Source organism: Neofelis nebulosa, chromosome 15 (assembly GCF_028018385.1).
Source record: "Neofelis nebulosa isolate mNeoNeb1 chromosome 15, mNeoNeb1.pri, whole genome shotgun sequence".
In the NCBI taxonomy this organism is placed as follows: domain Eukaryota; kingdom Metazoa; phylum Chordata; class Mammalia; order Carnivora; family Felidae; genus Neofelis; species Neofelis nebulosa.
The window spans coordinates 20,104,603-20,122,376 of NC_080796.1; the positions used below are offsets into that span (position 1 = coordinate 20,104,603).

The window sequence follows — 17,774 nt, forward strand, 5'->3', positions numbered from 1 at the left end:
AATGGGGGTCACTATCAGTGAGCAAAGCCAGAGATCTAGGGAGGTACCAACCTACTAGAGGGATAGCAGAATGCAGTAACGGTCTAATAAAGACGGTGGCTGCCAACATTCATGTGCATAAGAATCAGCTGGGGAGCACTTTTTTTATATAAGTGTATTTATTTTGAGACAGAGGGGGAGAGAGAGCATGAGCAGGGGAGAAGAGAGAGGGGGAGAGAATCCCAAGAAGGCTCCTTGCTGTCAGCACAGAGCCCGATTTGGGGCTCCAACTCACAAACCATGAGGTCATGACCCTAGCAGAAACCAAGAGTCCAACACTTAAGGGACTGAGCCACCCAGGCACCCCAGCTGGGGAAGCATGTTTTAAATACACATGAATGGACCCAAACCAGACCTGCTCAGAGTTTATGTTTTTCAAAGCTCTCCTGAAGTCTTATCATGCAATAACCCATGAATGGCATTTGGGAACCACAATTTTTCCCATAACTGTAGGACAAGAACGTAAAAATAGTTTCAGTTGTACTTATTTCAAGCAATGGAACAGAGAGCTATAAGTTCCATCGGAAAGAGTGAAAATTTGGAGAGTGGTAGAAATTTTTTAAGAAATACAATTTTATTATTTCCAACTGCTTAGAGCAACTAGCCAAGAGAACAAATATTTACTGGTCGAGGTCAATATGCTAATGTATCACAATGAAAATGACTAATTTATAAGTGTTTGTAACTCACATTTATAATAAGTTGAATCTATTTTCACTGTATAAGTTTGCTCCCTTTAGTAGGTTAAATATTACCATTATAATCTTCCTTAAACTTAGTTTTTGCAACCTTTTTATTCTTACACAGTGGAAGATAAACTTCAGTCTAATCTATGATCAAAAGATCGTAAATTCTAAATCAGGGCTCTCTGAACTAATTTTATTTTGCTATATAGTCTTCTGACATTCAGAAAATTCTACATTAGGAAAATACTTTATCATATGACCATTTCTCTTAAACAGGCAAATCGTAGCAAATTCTATCTGCTAGGAAATTCAGACTATCAGTATTTGTGCTTAAATATCATTTTTAGGTACTATTTCTATTTTAAATAAATAGGAGTTACATTTATATGTTTTGAAAGCTGTGTCTCCCTGTCTTTGTCTTGGCTGAGAGGAAAGCTTCTCATCTTATTCTGTCTCCATTCTTCCATCCTCAGAGCCCAAATGCCTTTATATATATATATATATATATATATATATATATATATATATATGTAAATGTTTATATATATATATGTATATGTATATACATATGTATGTATATATATGTATATACATATGTATGTATATATATGTATGTATATACATGTATATATATGTATGTATATATGTATATATATGTATATATATGTATGTATATATATATATATAATTTTTTTAAATTTATGTCCAAGTTAGTTGGCATATAGTACAACAATGATTTGAGGAGTAGATTTCTTAATGTCCCTACCCATTTAGCCCATCGTCCCCTCACAACCTATCCAGCAACCTTCTGCTCCCTATATTTAAGAGTCTCTCATGTTTTGTCCCCCTCCCTGTTTTTGTATTATTTTTGCTTCCCTTCCCCTATGTGCATCTGTTTTGTATATATTAAAGTCTTCATATGAGTGAAGTCATATGATATTTGTCTTTCTCTAATTCAATTAGCATAATACCCTCTAGTTCCATCCATGTAGTTGCAAATGGCAAGATTTCATTCTTTTTGATTGCCGACTACTACTCCATTGTATATATATGCCACATCTTCTTTATCCATTCATCTGTTGATGGACACTTGGGCTCTTACCATACTTTGGCTATTGTCAATAGCACTGCTATAAACATTGCGGTGCATGTGCCCCTTCGAAACAGCACACCTGTGTCCTTTGGATAAATACCTAATAGTTCAATTGCTGGGTCATAGGGTAATTCTATTTTTAATTTTTTGAGAAACCTCCATACTGTTTTCCATAGTGGCTGTACCAGTTTGCATTCCCACCAGCAGTGCCAAAGAGATCCTCTTTCTCTGCATCCTCGCCAACATCTGTTATTGCCTGAGTTGTTAATGTTACCCACTCTGACAGGTGTGAGGTGGTATCTCATTGTGGTTTTAATTTCTATTTCCCTGATGATGAGTGAAGTTGAGCATCTTTTCATGTGTCAGTTGGCCATCTGGATGTCTTCTTTGGAGAAGTGTCTATTCATGTCTTTTGCCCATTTCTTCACTGGATTATTTGTTTTTTGGGTGTTGAGTTTCATAAAGTTCTTTACTGATCTTGAATACTAACCCTTTATCTGATATGTCGTTTGCAAATATCTTCTCCCATTCCGTCAGTTGCCTTTTAGTTTTGCTGATTGTTTCCTTCACTGTGCAGAAGCTTTTTATTTTGATGAGGTCCCCATAGTTCATTTTTGCTTTTGTTTCCCTTGCCTCCGGAGATGTGTTGAGTAAGAAGTTGCTGCGGCAGAGGTCAAAGAGGTTTTTGCCACTTTCTCCTCCAGGATTTTGATGGCTTCCTGTCTTATGTTTAGGTCTTTCATCCATTTTGAGTTTATTTTTGTGTCTGGTGTAAGAAAGTGGTCCAGGTTCATTTTTCTGCATGTTGCTGTCCAGTTTTCCCAGCACCACTTGCTGAAGAGACTGTCTTTATTCCACTGGATATTCTTTCCTGCTTTGTCCAAGATTATTAGTTGGCCATACGTTTGTGGGTCCATTTCTGGGTTCTCTATTCTGTTCCATTGATCTGATTGTCTGTTTTTGTGCCACCAAATGCCTTTTTATTCAATGTAATAACAAGCTCCCTGGAGACAGAAACTCTGTGTCCTGTTTGCATTTAGTCCCTAACTCAAAGCTCAGGGCCTGTGGACAGGAGACATACTTGATATGTTATTTGTTTATTAATAAGAATCATTCTCCCTTCTCAACCATCAGCAAAGGGTTTTACCCAGATTCGTCTAAACACATAGACATCTGCCTCAGCCAACACAGAAGGAAGCCAACATAGAAACAAAGCTTTTTTTTTAACAGCTGTATTCCAATCAACCATAATAAAGATTATTACTTGATCTTCAGGGAAAAACTTGTGATGTCATCATCGATTGCTGACAATTGCTGACACCAGTAGAATTCCCAGAGGAGAGTCTTGCCCTGGCTCTGAAACTTCTGTAGGGGTTCAGACATCACAAGCAGTCCTTCTCATGACTCCAGAGCCCCTTAAAATTGACCTGACGGAGGAGCCAACCACATTTGAAAGCCACTGTATTGGCACGTGAAAAAACCAGCATGTTGGCTACATTATAACAATCTTAGTTTAGCTTTTTCAAGAGTCAAACTAGTCAAACTATGACTAGTTTAGTAAGATTAATCCTCGTGACCTATAATAGTAACAATCGAGGCAGACATGTGTTGGGCACTTAGAGACAGGCATTGTGCTAAGCACTTTACCTAATCTCAGCTTGATAACAATTGATCGGTGTTGGAATTATTAATGAACCCCATTTTACAGGAGAAAATGAGGAAACTGACTTACGTAACTTGCCCATGGCTAAAAAGCCATTAAAGGTGGTAGAGTCAGACCATCAATCCAGTTTGACTTCAGAGCTCTCACATTTCCTCTGTGCCACTTACAAAATTATCTGATCTTGAGGAAAAAATAATTGGTATCTCTTTGCTTCATGAAACACAGTTGACCCTTGAACATCATGGGGGTTGGGGCACTGACTCCCTCACAGTCAAAAATCGGTGTATAAATTTTGGCTCCTCCTTTGAGGCACCTAGGTGGCTCAGTCAGTTAAGCATCCCACTCTTGACTTTGGCTCAGCTTATGATCTCACGGGTTCCTGAGTTCAAGCCCCACATCAGGCTCCTTGCACTGACAGTGCAGAGCCTACTTGGGATTCTCCTTCTCTCCTCTCTCTGCCCCTCCAGTATACACAGTCTCCCTTAAAATAAATAAATAAACTTTAAAACAAATTTTTTGCTGCCCTAGAACATAACTACTAATAGCCTACTATTGACCAGAAGCCTTAGTGATAGCATAAACAGTCGATTAACACATATCTTGTATGTTGTATGTATTATATACTATATCCTTACACTAAAGCAAGCTAAAGAAAAGAAAATATTATTAAGAAAATCATAAGTACTGTACTATAAAATACCTATGTATAAATGGAGCCATGCAGTTCAAACCTATGTTGTTCAAGGGTCAACTACATTTCCAAGTTTGAGAATTTGGCTGGATAAGAAAGTCAGACATTTAGTCTTACCAAGGACATTGTACTTGACCACGCTGAAACATCCAGAAATATCAGTTTGACCCTAGTCGTATACAATTTGAAGCTAGTGTTTGAAAATTAAAATGATTTATTGATCCAGAGTTCAGGGTCGTTGTATCCTTGTGTATGAGGCAGAAACCACTTCATATTCTAACGCAAACTCCCTTGACATTCAAGCACTTACATACAGTGAACATCACACCAAACTGTAATCACCTAGAAAGCTGGCTGACCCTAAGCTGACTAGCTTTTATCAAGCCATTTGAAACTGAAATAACGGTACAATCTGAGCCCTGATTCCAGACTAGGAAAGGTAAATACATTGTTCACATTCAAAAAGGCATTTGGCTCCTGACCTATAGTAGGCATGAATTGTGGATGGATGGATGGATGGATGGATGGATGGATGGATGGATGAGGAGAGATAGAAGGAATGCATGAGGGAGATGGATCCTCAGAAATGTAGACTTAGTTAGCAAGCATTCTATATACCACTCTTAAATGACATGATCTGAACACAAACATTGTTTTAGCTTTGGTAACTCATATTCGTACTGATAATCCTGAAATTAGGACACAGTGAGGCCCAATGCATATAAAGAGCTTTGCTGATAAAAGAGGAAAGGTCCCACAGTTTCTTCTTCTTTAAGTCTTTGAAATCAAATCCAACCTCTTGTGCAGAAAACTCAGGTGTGATGGTGAGTGTGCCTGTGTCGGTTATCTTGCTGCTAGAAAAGCTACCCTCAGTGCCTTTCATGTACTGCGGTGAATGGGGAGTTTTAACAAACAGCTTTGCTGAAGCTCGTAGCTTCCTTAATAACACAGACATTAACAACACTGTTGAGCATCCAGTAGCTGCCCATTTTATAGATGAGAAGACTGAACCTCACTGCACTGACTGGTCCGGGCCACACAGTCTAAAGAGAGACGGATTCAAAGCCGTGTCTAACTCCAACAACCAGATTCCTTCAGCTAGTCCAGGCTGCCTCTTTCAGTGCTGCCAAAGATTTAAGGAGGCTGGATCTAAAGGTTTGGCAGGAAAGTAACAATTCTTCATGAATAATGATGAGAGAGAAACATGCACAACTGAGTTATTATGGTGGCAGGATTAGAGTTCAATATTTACTTTCCTTTATTTACTATTCTGTGGAAACGACAGAGTGCTGTTTCTGTATCACTGAGTAACCTATTCCAATTAATTCACGAGTTCCTGCAACTTTTCCATTTCATTACATTGCACCCTAACGTTGCATCATAATAACAACTACTGTTTGCCTGAATTATGCCTTAGTCTGCAGAAGCATTAATTGAGGAGTTCCTGGGTGGCACCTTTTAAATTTTCTTGAGCAAGCCTCTTTGATAACATGCCGATTTCAGGGACATTGAATCACCACACTTCGCTCTTACATAATTTAACATAAAGAACATTATCAGTATGCACAGCGCTTAGAGGAAACTATAAACTCAACCATAGCATGGGCTGTCTGCGGTTTTACCAAAGTATAGTGGCTAAGATTTAGATTCAAGCCGAAGATGTGATGGATGCTAATGCTGTTCACTTTTAGCACTTGAGGAAGGTTGGCTTCCATAAAGTGTAAAATGAAGTTGGGGCATTCAAACTAAGATGTGAAAACTACCTGCTCCCAGAAGTATTCATTTTAGTTACAATTCTCCAGAATACTTCCTCACCAGTATCCCAGAGTTTGTTGGGTCCTAAAGAGGTGGAAGGTGGAGATAGGCTCTCCAGAGGGAGTTCCGGAATGGGGCTAATTGTCACAATGGCTGGCATTAAGCAGGTAGAGAGGTGCCCCATATCCTGCAATGTGCCAAAACGAGGGTTGTCCCCACTTCCTATCCACCAGTGGCAATAGCCCCTCCAGTGAACAACACTGGAGGACCCCAACGAGGCCCTCTCACACGGGATGATGGAACATCATCATCTCAGCACCCAGCACCTCAGCACCCAGTAACTGTAGTCCCTCTACAGCAGTGAAAGACGATCACATAACCCAAGGGTTAGACTCGGAAAAAGAGTAAAACACCAAGAGACCGTTTTAAACGCAACATGATTATCACTTTTTTTTTATTTGCTTCTTTAGGAAAATGTTGAAGATGGCCGAGCGAGTATCTATCAATCTGTCATCAGCAACACCAGCAAAGAAATGTCCTGTTTCAGTGACTTTCCAATGCCTGAAGACTTTCCAAACTTCCTGCACAATTCTAAGCTCCTGGAATATTTCAGGATTTTTGCCAGAGAGTTTGATCTTCTAAAATATATTCAGTTCCAGGTATTGTATTTTGGGGGGAATGGTTTTCTCCACATGGGTTCAGCTCACATTTAAATAGAGAAGTTACTCTGGTAATTAAGAAAAAGTGAAGAAAACAAAACATTTCAATCCAATTCTTTGCTGAAAGATAAGAGCAAGATAGAAAGCCCAAAAGGTAGTGTCACTAACCCCGATATTATAGATTATATGCACATCAGCAGAAGAGGAAAATCACCTGTTAAAACTAAGGATTTGAATAATGATGATATTGACCATGAAACTGCACTTAAGCTAATATCTATAACCCCTGCAGACTCCTAGCCTCATTTCCCTTGAAAGAATAGAAGAAAATCAAACTGCTATTTCATTTTTGGATCTTCTCTGTAGAAATGGAATTGCTGAGAAATACATATGAAATAAACTCACAGCTCTCCATTCATTTCATAAGCCTGTAGAAACTATTTTTGGTCTTTTTTTGGGGGGGTGGGGAGACATGGCACATTCTCTGGCAACATAAGGCTTGTTGGATCATTTTTAGATACAATTAGAACCACCTTTCCTGTGCTCCCTCAAAAACAAATAATCAACAAGAACAATATTCTCACTATACATGCTGGATTTTTATCAATAACCTACACTCTGAAAACTAGTAACTGTGCTTAGGAAATAAAATTAAATTATACCTCTGGATAAATAACTGTGAGTGAGCTTATTTTCTTGTAACACAAGAAAAAAAAATCTCATTTTCTCAGTAATTTCATTTTTGTTCCAGGTTTGCATTCTATTAATTTATAGTAGCTGATTGTGGTGGAAATCTATATTTGTAACTACCATGAAAATGTATCTGATGTAGTTTTCCCCAATGCCTGGCAGAACCATCCTATGAATAACAGATTTCTTTTGTACCAGAAGCTTTAATAGGTCTTTGCCCATTTGACTATCAATTTATTTAACAGATATATTGTCCTCTTATGATATCATTTGTGTTACGTGTTCTCCGAAAGGTCACGTTAAAGTTGCAAGGGAGCTGTTTCTTTTGTTTATTGCATTACTGCTGTTGGATTCCTGGAGATTAGAGAGGGGTTAAGAACACTCATTTCCATTATTAGTCTCTTGGTACAAGTCATAAGATATTAGGGCTCCACTCGATCTATAAAAGCTCTGTTGCATTTCTAATAGCCTCCTGAGTTGCACTGAAGGTGTTAGTTCCCAAAGCACATTTTTAGTAGCAATAACCCACAGTGCTTTAGCTAATATACTACCCTAAACTGCAAATCTGAAATCTTTTCTCATAGCCAACAATGCCCAGACATTTTATAATATGTTCGCAAACTTTATACTAATAGTCTATATATTTTCTTAATTGGCACAGCTTCAAAAATTGCCAACCCAGCGTTTTTTTAAATATCTGAAAATTTGAAAAGCAGGTGTATGGGACTCAAATACTTGTAAGCAAGAGAAGCATGCCAGGACTCTAGAAGTAAGAAAAACTTTGTTTCCACTTGACATTGTTTCTTAAACACCAAAGATGTATAACCTTTATGTGCATTTACAAATTCATAGACCTCCAGTGAGCTACATTAAAAAAAAAAAAAAAATTAATGAGGGTGACTGAGTGGCTCAGTCGGGTTAAGCATCTGACTCTTGATTTCAGCTCAGGTCATGATCTCATGGCCTGTAAGTTCAAGCCCCACATCAGGCTCTGTGCCGACAGTGCAGAACCTGCTAGGGATTCTCTCTCTCTCTCTCTCTCTCAAAAATAAACTTAAAAAAAGGATTTCCTATTAAAAAATTAATGAACATAAATTATTTCATCCAAATGAGATCATGAACTATATTGCTAACATGATGTACTCTGTTTTAAAAATAATTAATATGAACAGCTACCATTCATGGGATGCTGACAATGTGCCAGGCACCATGCAAAGTGCTTCACACGAGATGTCTTCTCTAGCACAGATTCTGCACAGAGGTGGACACATAAAAGTTTCTTAATCAATACTGACTGTGCGATCACTTGAATAATAAACATGTGTTTTGTATCTTGCCCAGAACTTGTCTGTCTCTCTCAAGTCCTTATTCAGTCCTTAACAGACAGGTTCTCACTGCTGAGTGAGGCCTCTTGCACAAAGTACCATATCCTTGGTAGCTCCCTGCCAAATAAGAATGAGAAGGGGACACTTCGCCGTCTCTGTCTTCAGTGAGTTGAAATGGATTCAAATGGAACTGAGATGGAGTCTACCCATCCCCACTCCCAGGGTACTACTGAATGAAGCCACTGTTATGCCAGAGGAATGCTCAATGATGCCTTCTCTGTGTTCGTTCAAGACAACCGTCCTCAGTGTGAGAAAACACCCAGATTTCTCATCCTCTGGCCAATGGGAGGTTGTTACTGAGAGCAACGGCAAGAAGCAAAGCGCTGTCTTTGACGCGGTTATGGTTTGCAGCGGCCATCACATCCTCCCTCACATCCCACTGGACTCCTTTCCAGGTGAGGCCTGCGGGGATTCCCAGCTTTTTGGAGTAGGTCTTGCTGGGGAGGAAAAATTTTCCTCGATGCTTCCACATTCTTTTGGCTAGTCTCCGAGTTAAATTGACAAGACAGACTAAGAGGAAAAAGTTTAATTTAATTATGCATATAGAGACTCCGTAAGAATATGAGGCCCACAGGCAGGCAGTCAGGCAATTGAGGCTTGTGTGCCATTCTGAGCTGAAGAGCAGGGGGCACGGGTTAAGGACTTCAAAGGGAAGGAAGTCAGTTCACAGGAAGGCGAAAAAGCCTTCTGTTTGATGGCCCATCCAGAAACAATCGGACACAGAGAGGAAGTTTAACAAACAGACTTTGCTAAGTTCCTCCCTGTCTACCTCCCCTAGTTCATATTATACTGTAGTTATCGACAGTGACAGCTCCCTCCCAGGAGCAGCTCCTCTGTCTAAATTCTTTTAGGCAGTTGGGGGAAGTCAAAGGTTTTTCTGTTTTAAGGAGCCTTCTGTTCCTTAAAAATTACTAGCTTAAAATAATTCACATGCCAAGGAGGCTCATTTCGAGGTGACGAATTTGGCTGCCCTACAGCGTCCAGGTATTTTATATGCGGATTGGATTGACAGGCAAAATTAGCTACTGCAACGGGACATAATATTAAGATCTGGATAGAGCCAGAAAGATGAAAAGCTCCACATGCCATCTTCGTTCCCATTGACTTCTTTGGGTCTTCATGACACAGGGACTTTGGCCAACTTCCTCCAAAGTCACTAAATCTTCCCTGGGATTTCAGAGAACTTTCACCCAAATTGGTTCTCCATTGGCAAGGCCCTTATATCCATGTGCCTACCTTGGCCTTTATCTAGCCTACCAAACCCTGTGACTCTGTTATATCCTTGGAGACTTTTCCTCAGAGCCATGCCTACAGACAGGGATATTGAGATTTCCTGGCAATAAGTGCTCCTACAGGACACTGATGGACACAGAGAGAGTGAAGGAGAGGGATGTAGCCAATGGAACCCCACATCCATCTCTCCTGGTACCTCACAGGCCCTTCTCTCAGAGAGCATACTTCCTTCTCAAGGCCCTCAGGGGAATGTCTAATACAGTGGTTCACAGTCCAGACCTCACACTCAAACCACCTGTGGAGTTTCTAACATCCTAATGACCCCCAAAAGTTCAAATGATATAAGGTAGGCCTAGATCAATTAAGGGTTGCTCAAGTGATTTTAATATACAGCCAGGCATAAGATCTTCTACCCCAAAGCAAACAGAATCACCTGGTGGGCTTTTAAAACCACAACTTTCTAGGCTCCTCCTCTGGTATTTCCAACTCAGTAGATAAGGTGTCATGAGGCTGAGAATTTGCATTTCCAACAAGTTTCCAGGTTCCAGCTAATGACGCTAGCCAAAGGACCACACTTTGAAAACTAATGATCTAAAGGTTCTTTCAAGCAACCCATGATCAAAGACAGATACTTTAATAAAGTCATATTTTCCTGGGAAAGACAGAGAGAGGCTTGTCTTCAAAAAGGTTTGTCCAGTGAGCTACTGACTTACCGCAGTGTAGGAAGCATCCTTCAATTTCTAGGTGCCTGTTTTTAGTTTATTTTCGTTTTTGTTTGCTTTTGCAAAATAAGAATGATAAATATTATTCTAATTATTACACAACTACAATAATAGCACTTCATAATATGTCAAATAACATTTAAAAGAATACATGTGTTAAGTGATATTAAAGTATCACTATACAATCCAAAATAGGATAGGGATAGCTCAGTCGATTGAGCGTCTGACTCTGACTCAGGTAATGATCTCACTGTTCATGGATTTGAGCCCTGCATCAGACTGCACTGACAGTGCGAAGCCTGCTTGGGATTCTCTGTCACCCTCTCTCTGCCCCTACCCTGCTATCTCTTTCTCCCTCTCTCCCTCTCAAAAATAAAAAAATAAACTTAAAAAAAAATAGGATAATGGGTAGTGAGAAGACAGCATCTGACTCTGCTGTATTCATTGAAGCCATTTGTTTATTCTCTAATAAATATATAAGCTGCAGCCTCTGAAATCAGCTCTTTTGGTCCTGTGCCATATGCTAGCATTTCTTCTATACTTAATTCTTTGAGTCTGCCAATCGGTCTTGACATTGCAACCCCCCTAAGAGGGGAAGAGGTAAAATAAATAACTGACCCCAGAAAAGAAAAGCTGAAAATGCACTTTTACTGAAATGTATGTGGTTCATGGATTTCTCTCTTCTTCCCCTGAAGGTATTGAGAAGTTCAAAGGCCAGTATTTCCATAGCCGCCAGTACAAGCATCCAGAGGGATTTGAGGGGAAACGCATCCTGGTGATTGGACTAGGAAACTCGGCCTCAGATATTGCCGTTGAGCTGAGTAAGAAGGCTGCTCAGGTGGGATGCTCTCTGCTTATCTTGTACCGTGGGGGAAGGGAGGAGGGACATATTGGAAAACCCCAGCCACATAACCAAAAAGCTCCATTACTCACTGATTAGTTGGTTAGTTGGTTCCTACAGTGCGGTATCATAAAAAAAAAAACAAAACCTGGTAGTCAGGAAGCCAAGGTTTACCTCCCAGCCCTGCCATTAATCAGCCATGTAACCCAGAGTAAGTCTTCTTCTCTGAGCCATATATGTGATATATCACCTACACAGTAGATTCCTCCCACAAGGGACAATGCCCTGATTTCAACAGCATTCCGTTTTGCTTACCAGGTTTTTATCAGCACCAGACATGGTTCCTGGGTCATGAGCCGTATCTCCGAAGATGGCTATCCCTGGGACATGGTGTTGCACACCCGGTTTATTTCCATGTTCCGAAATGTCCTGTCACGATTCAAAATAATTCGAAAATGGATGATGGAACAGCAGATGAATCGGTGGTTCGACCATGCAAATTATGGCCTTCAGCCTCAAAACAAGTAAAGGCATTTTGCTTTTTCATGTTATACTCATTGATAAAGCAAGGGTGTTAGAGGTGCCTCTTGGTAAAGAGCCAAATTGCTAACATGGCATTTCAAACTACAACCTAACAGTATGGGTATTATAGACATGCCAGGATTTGAATTCCAAATTTGTGCTGCATACCTTTTAAAAAGTAAATACTTAAAGAGATGAAATAGAAAATATTATGAACTTTTTTATGGTTGAGTAATATTCCGTTGTGTACGTACACCACATCTTTTGTATCCATTCATCTGTCAATGGACAATTAGGTTGCTTCCATATTTTGGCTATTGTGAATAATACTGCAATGAACATTGGGTGCATATATTTTTTTTTCAAATTAGTGTTTTCATTTTCTTTGGGTAAATACCCAGTAGTGGAATTACTGGATCACATGGTAATTTTATTTTTAATTTTTTGAGGAAATTCCATACTGTTTTCCACCATGGCTGCACCAATTTGCATTCCCACCAACACTGTACTAGGGTTCCTTTTTCTCCACATTCTCGCCAACACTTAGTATTTCTTGTGTTTTTTATTTTAGTCATTCTGACAGGTATAAAATGATACCTCACTGAGGTTCTAATTTGTCTTATGATTAGTGATGTTGAGCATCTTTTCATGCAGCTGTTGGCCATCTATGTCTTTTTTTGGAAAAACATCTTTTCGGGTCTTCTGCCAATTTTTAATTGGATTACTCGGCCATAAAAAAGAATGAAATCTTGGCGTTTGCAACAGCATGGATGGACCTAGAGACTATAATGCTAAATGAAATAAGTTAGTCAGAGAAAGAAAAATACCATACGATTTCACCCAGGTGTGGAATTTAAGAAATAAAAACAACAACAACAACAAAAATAGACTCTTGAATACAGAGAACAAACTGGTGGTTGCCAGAGGGGAGGTGAGTGGTGGGATGGATGTAATAGACCAAAGAGATTAAGAGTACACTTATCTTGATGAGCACTGAGAAATGTGTACAATTGTTGAATCGCTATATTACACATCTGAAACTAATATAACACTGTATGTTAATTATACTTGGATAATAAATTAAAAAAAGAAAAGGAAATATTAAGAGCTGCTTCAGAAAGCAGAACTAGGATCATGGGAAGAACTTCCTAATACCCAGAGCTGTCCAACATTGGAAAAGGCTGCTTTTGTTGTTGTTGTTGTTGTTTGTTGGCTTTTGTTTGATTGGTTGGTTTGGTCTGAACCACAGACATTTATTTCTCATAGTACTGGAGGCTGGGAAGTCTAAGATCAAGGTGCCAGCAGATTCGGTTTCTGGTGAGAGCATTCTTCCTGTCTGGCAGACAGCTGCCTCCTCACTGTGTGCTCAAGTGAGGGGGAGAGAAAGAGAGCTGGTTCTTCTTAAGAGGTCTCTAATCCTATTGGATCAGGGCCCCACCCTTATGATCTCATTTTACCTTAATTACCTTTTTTTTTTCTTTTTTTGTTTTCAGGAGTAAACTTTAGTGATTCACCTCTTACATGTAACACCCAGTGCTCATCCCAACAAGTGCCCTCCTTAATGCCCATCTCCCATTGAGCCCATCCTCCCACCCACCCACCGCTCCTACAGCAATCCTCCCTTTGGTCTCTGTATCTAAGAGTCTCTCATGGTTTGCCTCCCTCTCTGTTTTTATCTTTTCTTTCCCTTCCCCTATGTTCATCTATTTTCTTTCTTAAATTCCGCATATAAGTGAAATCATATGATATTTTTCCTTCTCTGGCTGACTTATTTCACTTAGCATAATACATTCTAGTTCCATCCACATTGTTGCAAATGGCAAGATTTCATTCTTTCTGACTGTTGAGTAATATTCCATTCTGTATATATACCACATCTTCCTTATCCATTCATAAGTCAATGGACATTTGGGCTCCTTCCATAATTTGGCTATTGTTGATAGCACTGCTATAAACATTGTGGTGCATGTGCCCCTTTGAATCAACGTTTTTGTATCCTTTGGATAAATACCTAGCAGTTCAATCGTTGGATCATAGGGTAGTTCTATTTTTAATCTTTTGAGGAACCTCCAAACTGTTTTCCAGAGTGGCTGCACCAGTTTGCATTCCCACCAGCAGTGCAAAAGGGTTCCTCTTTCTCCACATCCTTGGCAACATCTGTCGTTTCCTGAGTTGTTAATTTTAGCCATTCTGACAGGTGTGAGGTGGTATCTCATCATGGTTTTGATTTGTATTTCTCTGATGATGAGTGATGTTGAACATCTTCTCATGTGTTTGTTAGCCATTTGGATGTCTTCTTTGGAAAAGTATCTGTGCCTTCTGCCCATTTCTTCACTGGATTATTTATTTGGTTTCTTGGCTGTTAAGTTTGATAAGTTCTTTGTAGATTTTGGATACTAACCCTTTATCCGATATGTCATTTGCAAATATCTTCTCCCATCCCATCAGTTGCCTTGGAAAAGGCTTCTCTAAGAGATTGTGACCTTCCTTTCAGAAAGGTGTAGTGGGACATGTGTCCCAAATTCTCCATGTGAACTAATGCTTTGCTAACTCTGTACACCATAAGGGTTCTTCCTATGAGTGGCTTTTGAGAACATATTCACTATCTCTTTGCCAAAAAATAAATCTCTATTGAGCTCGAAGTTATATATCGCTGATCTTATAAACACAAGCAAACATTATGAATGTTTGTTTTTCTTTAGTGATAGCGGGCTCCTTCCTTTAAAAAAAATACAAAAACAGAGGGTACCTGGGTGGCTCTGTTGGTTAAGCATCCAATTCTTTTTTTTTTTTTTTAAGTTTATTTATTTCAGAGAGACAGAGAGAGAGTACAAGAAGGGGAGGGGCAAATAGGGAGGGGGACAGAGGATATGAAGCAGGTTCTGTGCTAACAGCAGAGAGCCTGCCATGGGGCTCGAACTCACAACCGACTGAGTCACCCAGGTGCCCCACATCCAGCTCTTGATCTCAGCTCTGATTTTAATCTCAGGGTTGTGAGTTCGAGCCCTGCATTAGGCTCCATGCTGGGTGTGAAGCTTACGTAAAAATATATACATATACACAAAACACAAGAGCTTCGTAATCTTTTAACAAACACCATATGACTGCTCAGCTCTGATATCTAATACATGTAGCATGTATTTTCTTATATTAAAAAAATGTTTCTCAAATCTACAAAAAGGAATTCCGGAAATACAACCAGACTTTATCACCCATGCTATCACATACAGAGACTCTGTGGATATTTGGGATGAACAAATATTCCCAAACTTCATTTTATACATTAATTGCAATACTAATCCCTTAATAAAGTTTCAAAACGAATGGGGATTTACCTAAATTCTCCTTTCTTACTTTATGATCAGATAGAGATTAAATGGAACAGTATGATAATTAAAGGCAGATAACATAAAACAATAGTGAAAATATCAATGGGATAATCATGACTGGAATATTCAGGGACTGACCCTGGTATTTTGGTTAAGTCCTTGGGAATGCCTCCTCTTTTGAAATGTCTTTTACCCACATCACTTACATGCCTTCCCTTCTTTGTTGAGGGAGAGATTTGTGATATAAGAATAAAGTCATCAAGATAGTAAGGTCCGGGGTAGACCAACTAGTTAAGTTAGAAAGATTTATGGATAGGGGCACCTGGGTGGCCCAGTCAGTTGAGCGTCTCACTCTTGATTTTGGCTCAGATGGTGATCTCACAGTTGTGAGATCCAAACCCACATAGGGTTCTGTGCCGGGTGTGGCGCCTGCTTCAGATTCTTTCACTTCCTCTCCCTCTGCCCCTCCCCCTCCTCTCTCTCTCTCTTTAAAAAAAAAAAAGAAAGAAAGAAAGTTTTGTGGATATTTGAGAAACCTCATTCAAAGAGCCCAACCCCATAAAATATCAAGAGAGTTCCAGGACTCCTTATTAAATGTTCCTTCTAAGTATTTTCTTCTGGGTGTTTCAGACATCTCATGAAAGAACCTGTAGTAAATGATGATCTTCCAAGTCGTATACTCTATGGAGCCATCAAGGTGAAATCAAGAGTGATAGAGCTCACAGAAACTTCCGCCATCTTTGAAGATGGAACAGTGGAGGAGGATATTGATGTCATTGTCTTTGCAACGGGATATACTTTCTCTTTTCCCTTCCTGGAAGAGTCAGTTGTTAAAGTAAAGGATAATACGGTCTCACTGTATAAGTACATGTTCCCTCCTCACCTGGAGAAGTCAACTCTGGCATGCATTGGTTTCATCCAGCCCCTAGGCTCCATTTTCCCAACTGTTGAACTTCAAGCTCGTTGGGCAACCAGAGTTTTCAAAGGTACGTGAGGGGCCAAATGAGGGGCTAAGGGTTTTACACCTGATGGAGCTTGCTCAATAGTAAGTTTAGACACAGAGGTTGCCAGTAAGAATGTGGCCAAACTTGGGCTGCTCTCGTGAGATTAACATCCTAAAGTTAGTGGAGAATTTTCAAAGTAGCAAATACAGAGATAAAATAATACTAAATATCTGCAATCATCCTTTTAAAATATTAGAAAGTTCATAGAATTTCAATTGTCATAAAGCTAAGTACATACTATCCTTTCCTGGAATCATGAGAGAACAGTTGAGAAAAAAAAGATCTATGACTCCCAGTTTTACCTAGATGATGTTTACAAATTCCTCTGAATACATGCAAATCCAGAGACACAGGGCCTTTCTGCATTAACTCCAAATTAACCCTTAGTATGTTTTTTTTTAATTTTTTTAATGTTTATTTATTTTTGAGAGAGAGAGTGAGACAGAGTGTGAGCAGGGGAGGGGCAGAGAGAGAGGGAGACACAGAATCTAAAGCAGGCTCCAGGCTCTGAGCTGTCAGCACAGAGCCTGACGTGGGGCTCGAACCACAAACCGTGAGATCATGACCTGAACCGAAGTCAGAAGCTCAACCGACTGAGCCACCCAGGTGCCCCAGCCCTTAATATGTTAAGAAACTCAACCTCATAGGTCCTTACAAAGTCATACAGCTATTGAAAGTTTTCTAAGTATCTGTACAGCCTTTTGCATTCCTCCCTGACCCCAGGGTTCAAATTCAGCTCAACCAAAACTCATTGAATACCTAGCCTTGTGCTGGAACCTGGTGGAATAGAGAGAATTTTTTTTTTTTTAATTTGAGAGAGAGAGAGCACACACAAGTGGGGGAGAGGGGCAGTGGGAGAGAGAATCTTAAGCAGGCTCAGTGCTTGGCATGAAGCCCATTGATCCCATGATCCTGGGATCATGACTGAGCCGAAATCAAGAGTCAGATGCTCAATTGACCCACCCAGGCAACACTAGAGAGAAATGTAAACAGATCATTTCCACATACTAAGAAAAATGCTTTGGTAGAAGAATGCATGGAGGGTATAGGAAGAAGAGAAAGGATGCTTAGCAGCAGCAGAGTGGGGTAAAGGAGGGCATGTGGTCAAGGAAAACTTCCTAGATGACCAGGTTTCTCAGGTGCAGAAAAGGGAATCACTTGAGCCAAAGCACAGAGGCATGATGGATGTGGAGAATTACAAGCTGTCTGTTGTTCCCAGAACCTGACCCATGAGGCAGAGAGGGGTGAGAGATTATTCTTTCTGGAGAAGGGGCCAGGACACAGGAGCCTTTGTAAGGCATGCTAAGAAGGTTACAATACAAAACTTAGGTAAGCGCTTTCCAAATCTGGCTACACATAAAAATCATCTGGTGGACCCTTAGGGACCCTGATTAAGTCTGGCTTGAGGACCTAGAATCTCCATTTTAGAAAGCTTTGCAGCCAGAGGACCCAATGAGAGGTT

The 17,774-nt window shown here is 39.9% G+C and overlaps 1 protein-coding gene across 5 annotated transcripts in view; it reads left to right on the forward strand.

Annotated features, from left to right (window-relative positions):
* Positions 1-17,774, forward strand: part of LOC131495338 (dimethylaniline monooxygenase [N-oxide-forming] 2) — a 30,519-nt gene that overhangs the window by 8,180 nt on the left and 4,565 nt on the right. For all 5 annotated transcript variants that reach the window (XM_058700199.1, XM_058700200.1, XM_058700198.1 and 2 more), the window contains 5 exons: positions 6,398-6,586; positions 8,894-9,056; positions 11,312-11,454; positions 11,776-11,981; positions 15,939-16,294. In XM_058700199.1, the coding sequence (XP_058556182.1) occupies positions 6,398-6,586; positions 8,894-9,056; positions 11,312-11,454; positions 11,776-11,981; positions 15,939-16,294 (1,057 nt within the window). The remainder of the gene's footprint in view (positions 1-6,397; positions 6,587-8,893; positions 9,057-11,311; positions 11,455-11,775; positions 11,982-15,938; positions 16,295-17,774) is intronic.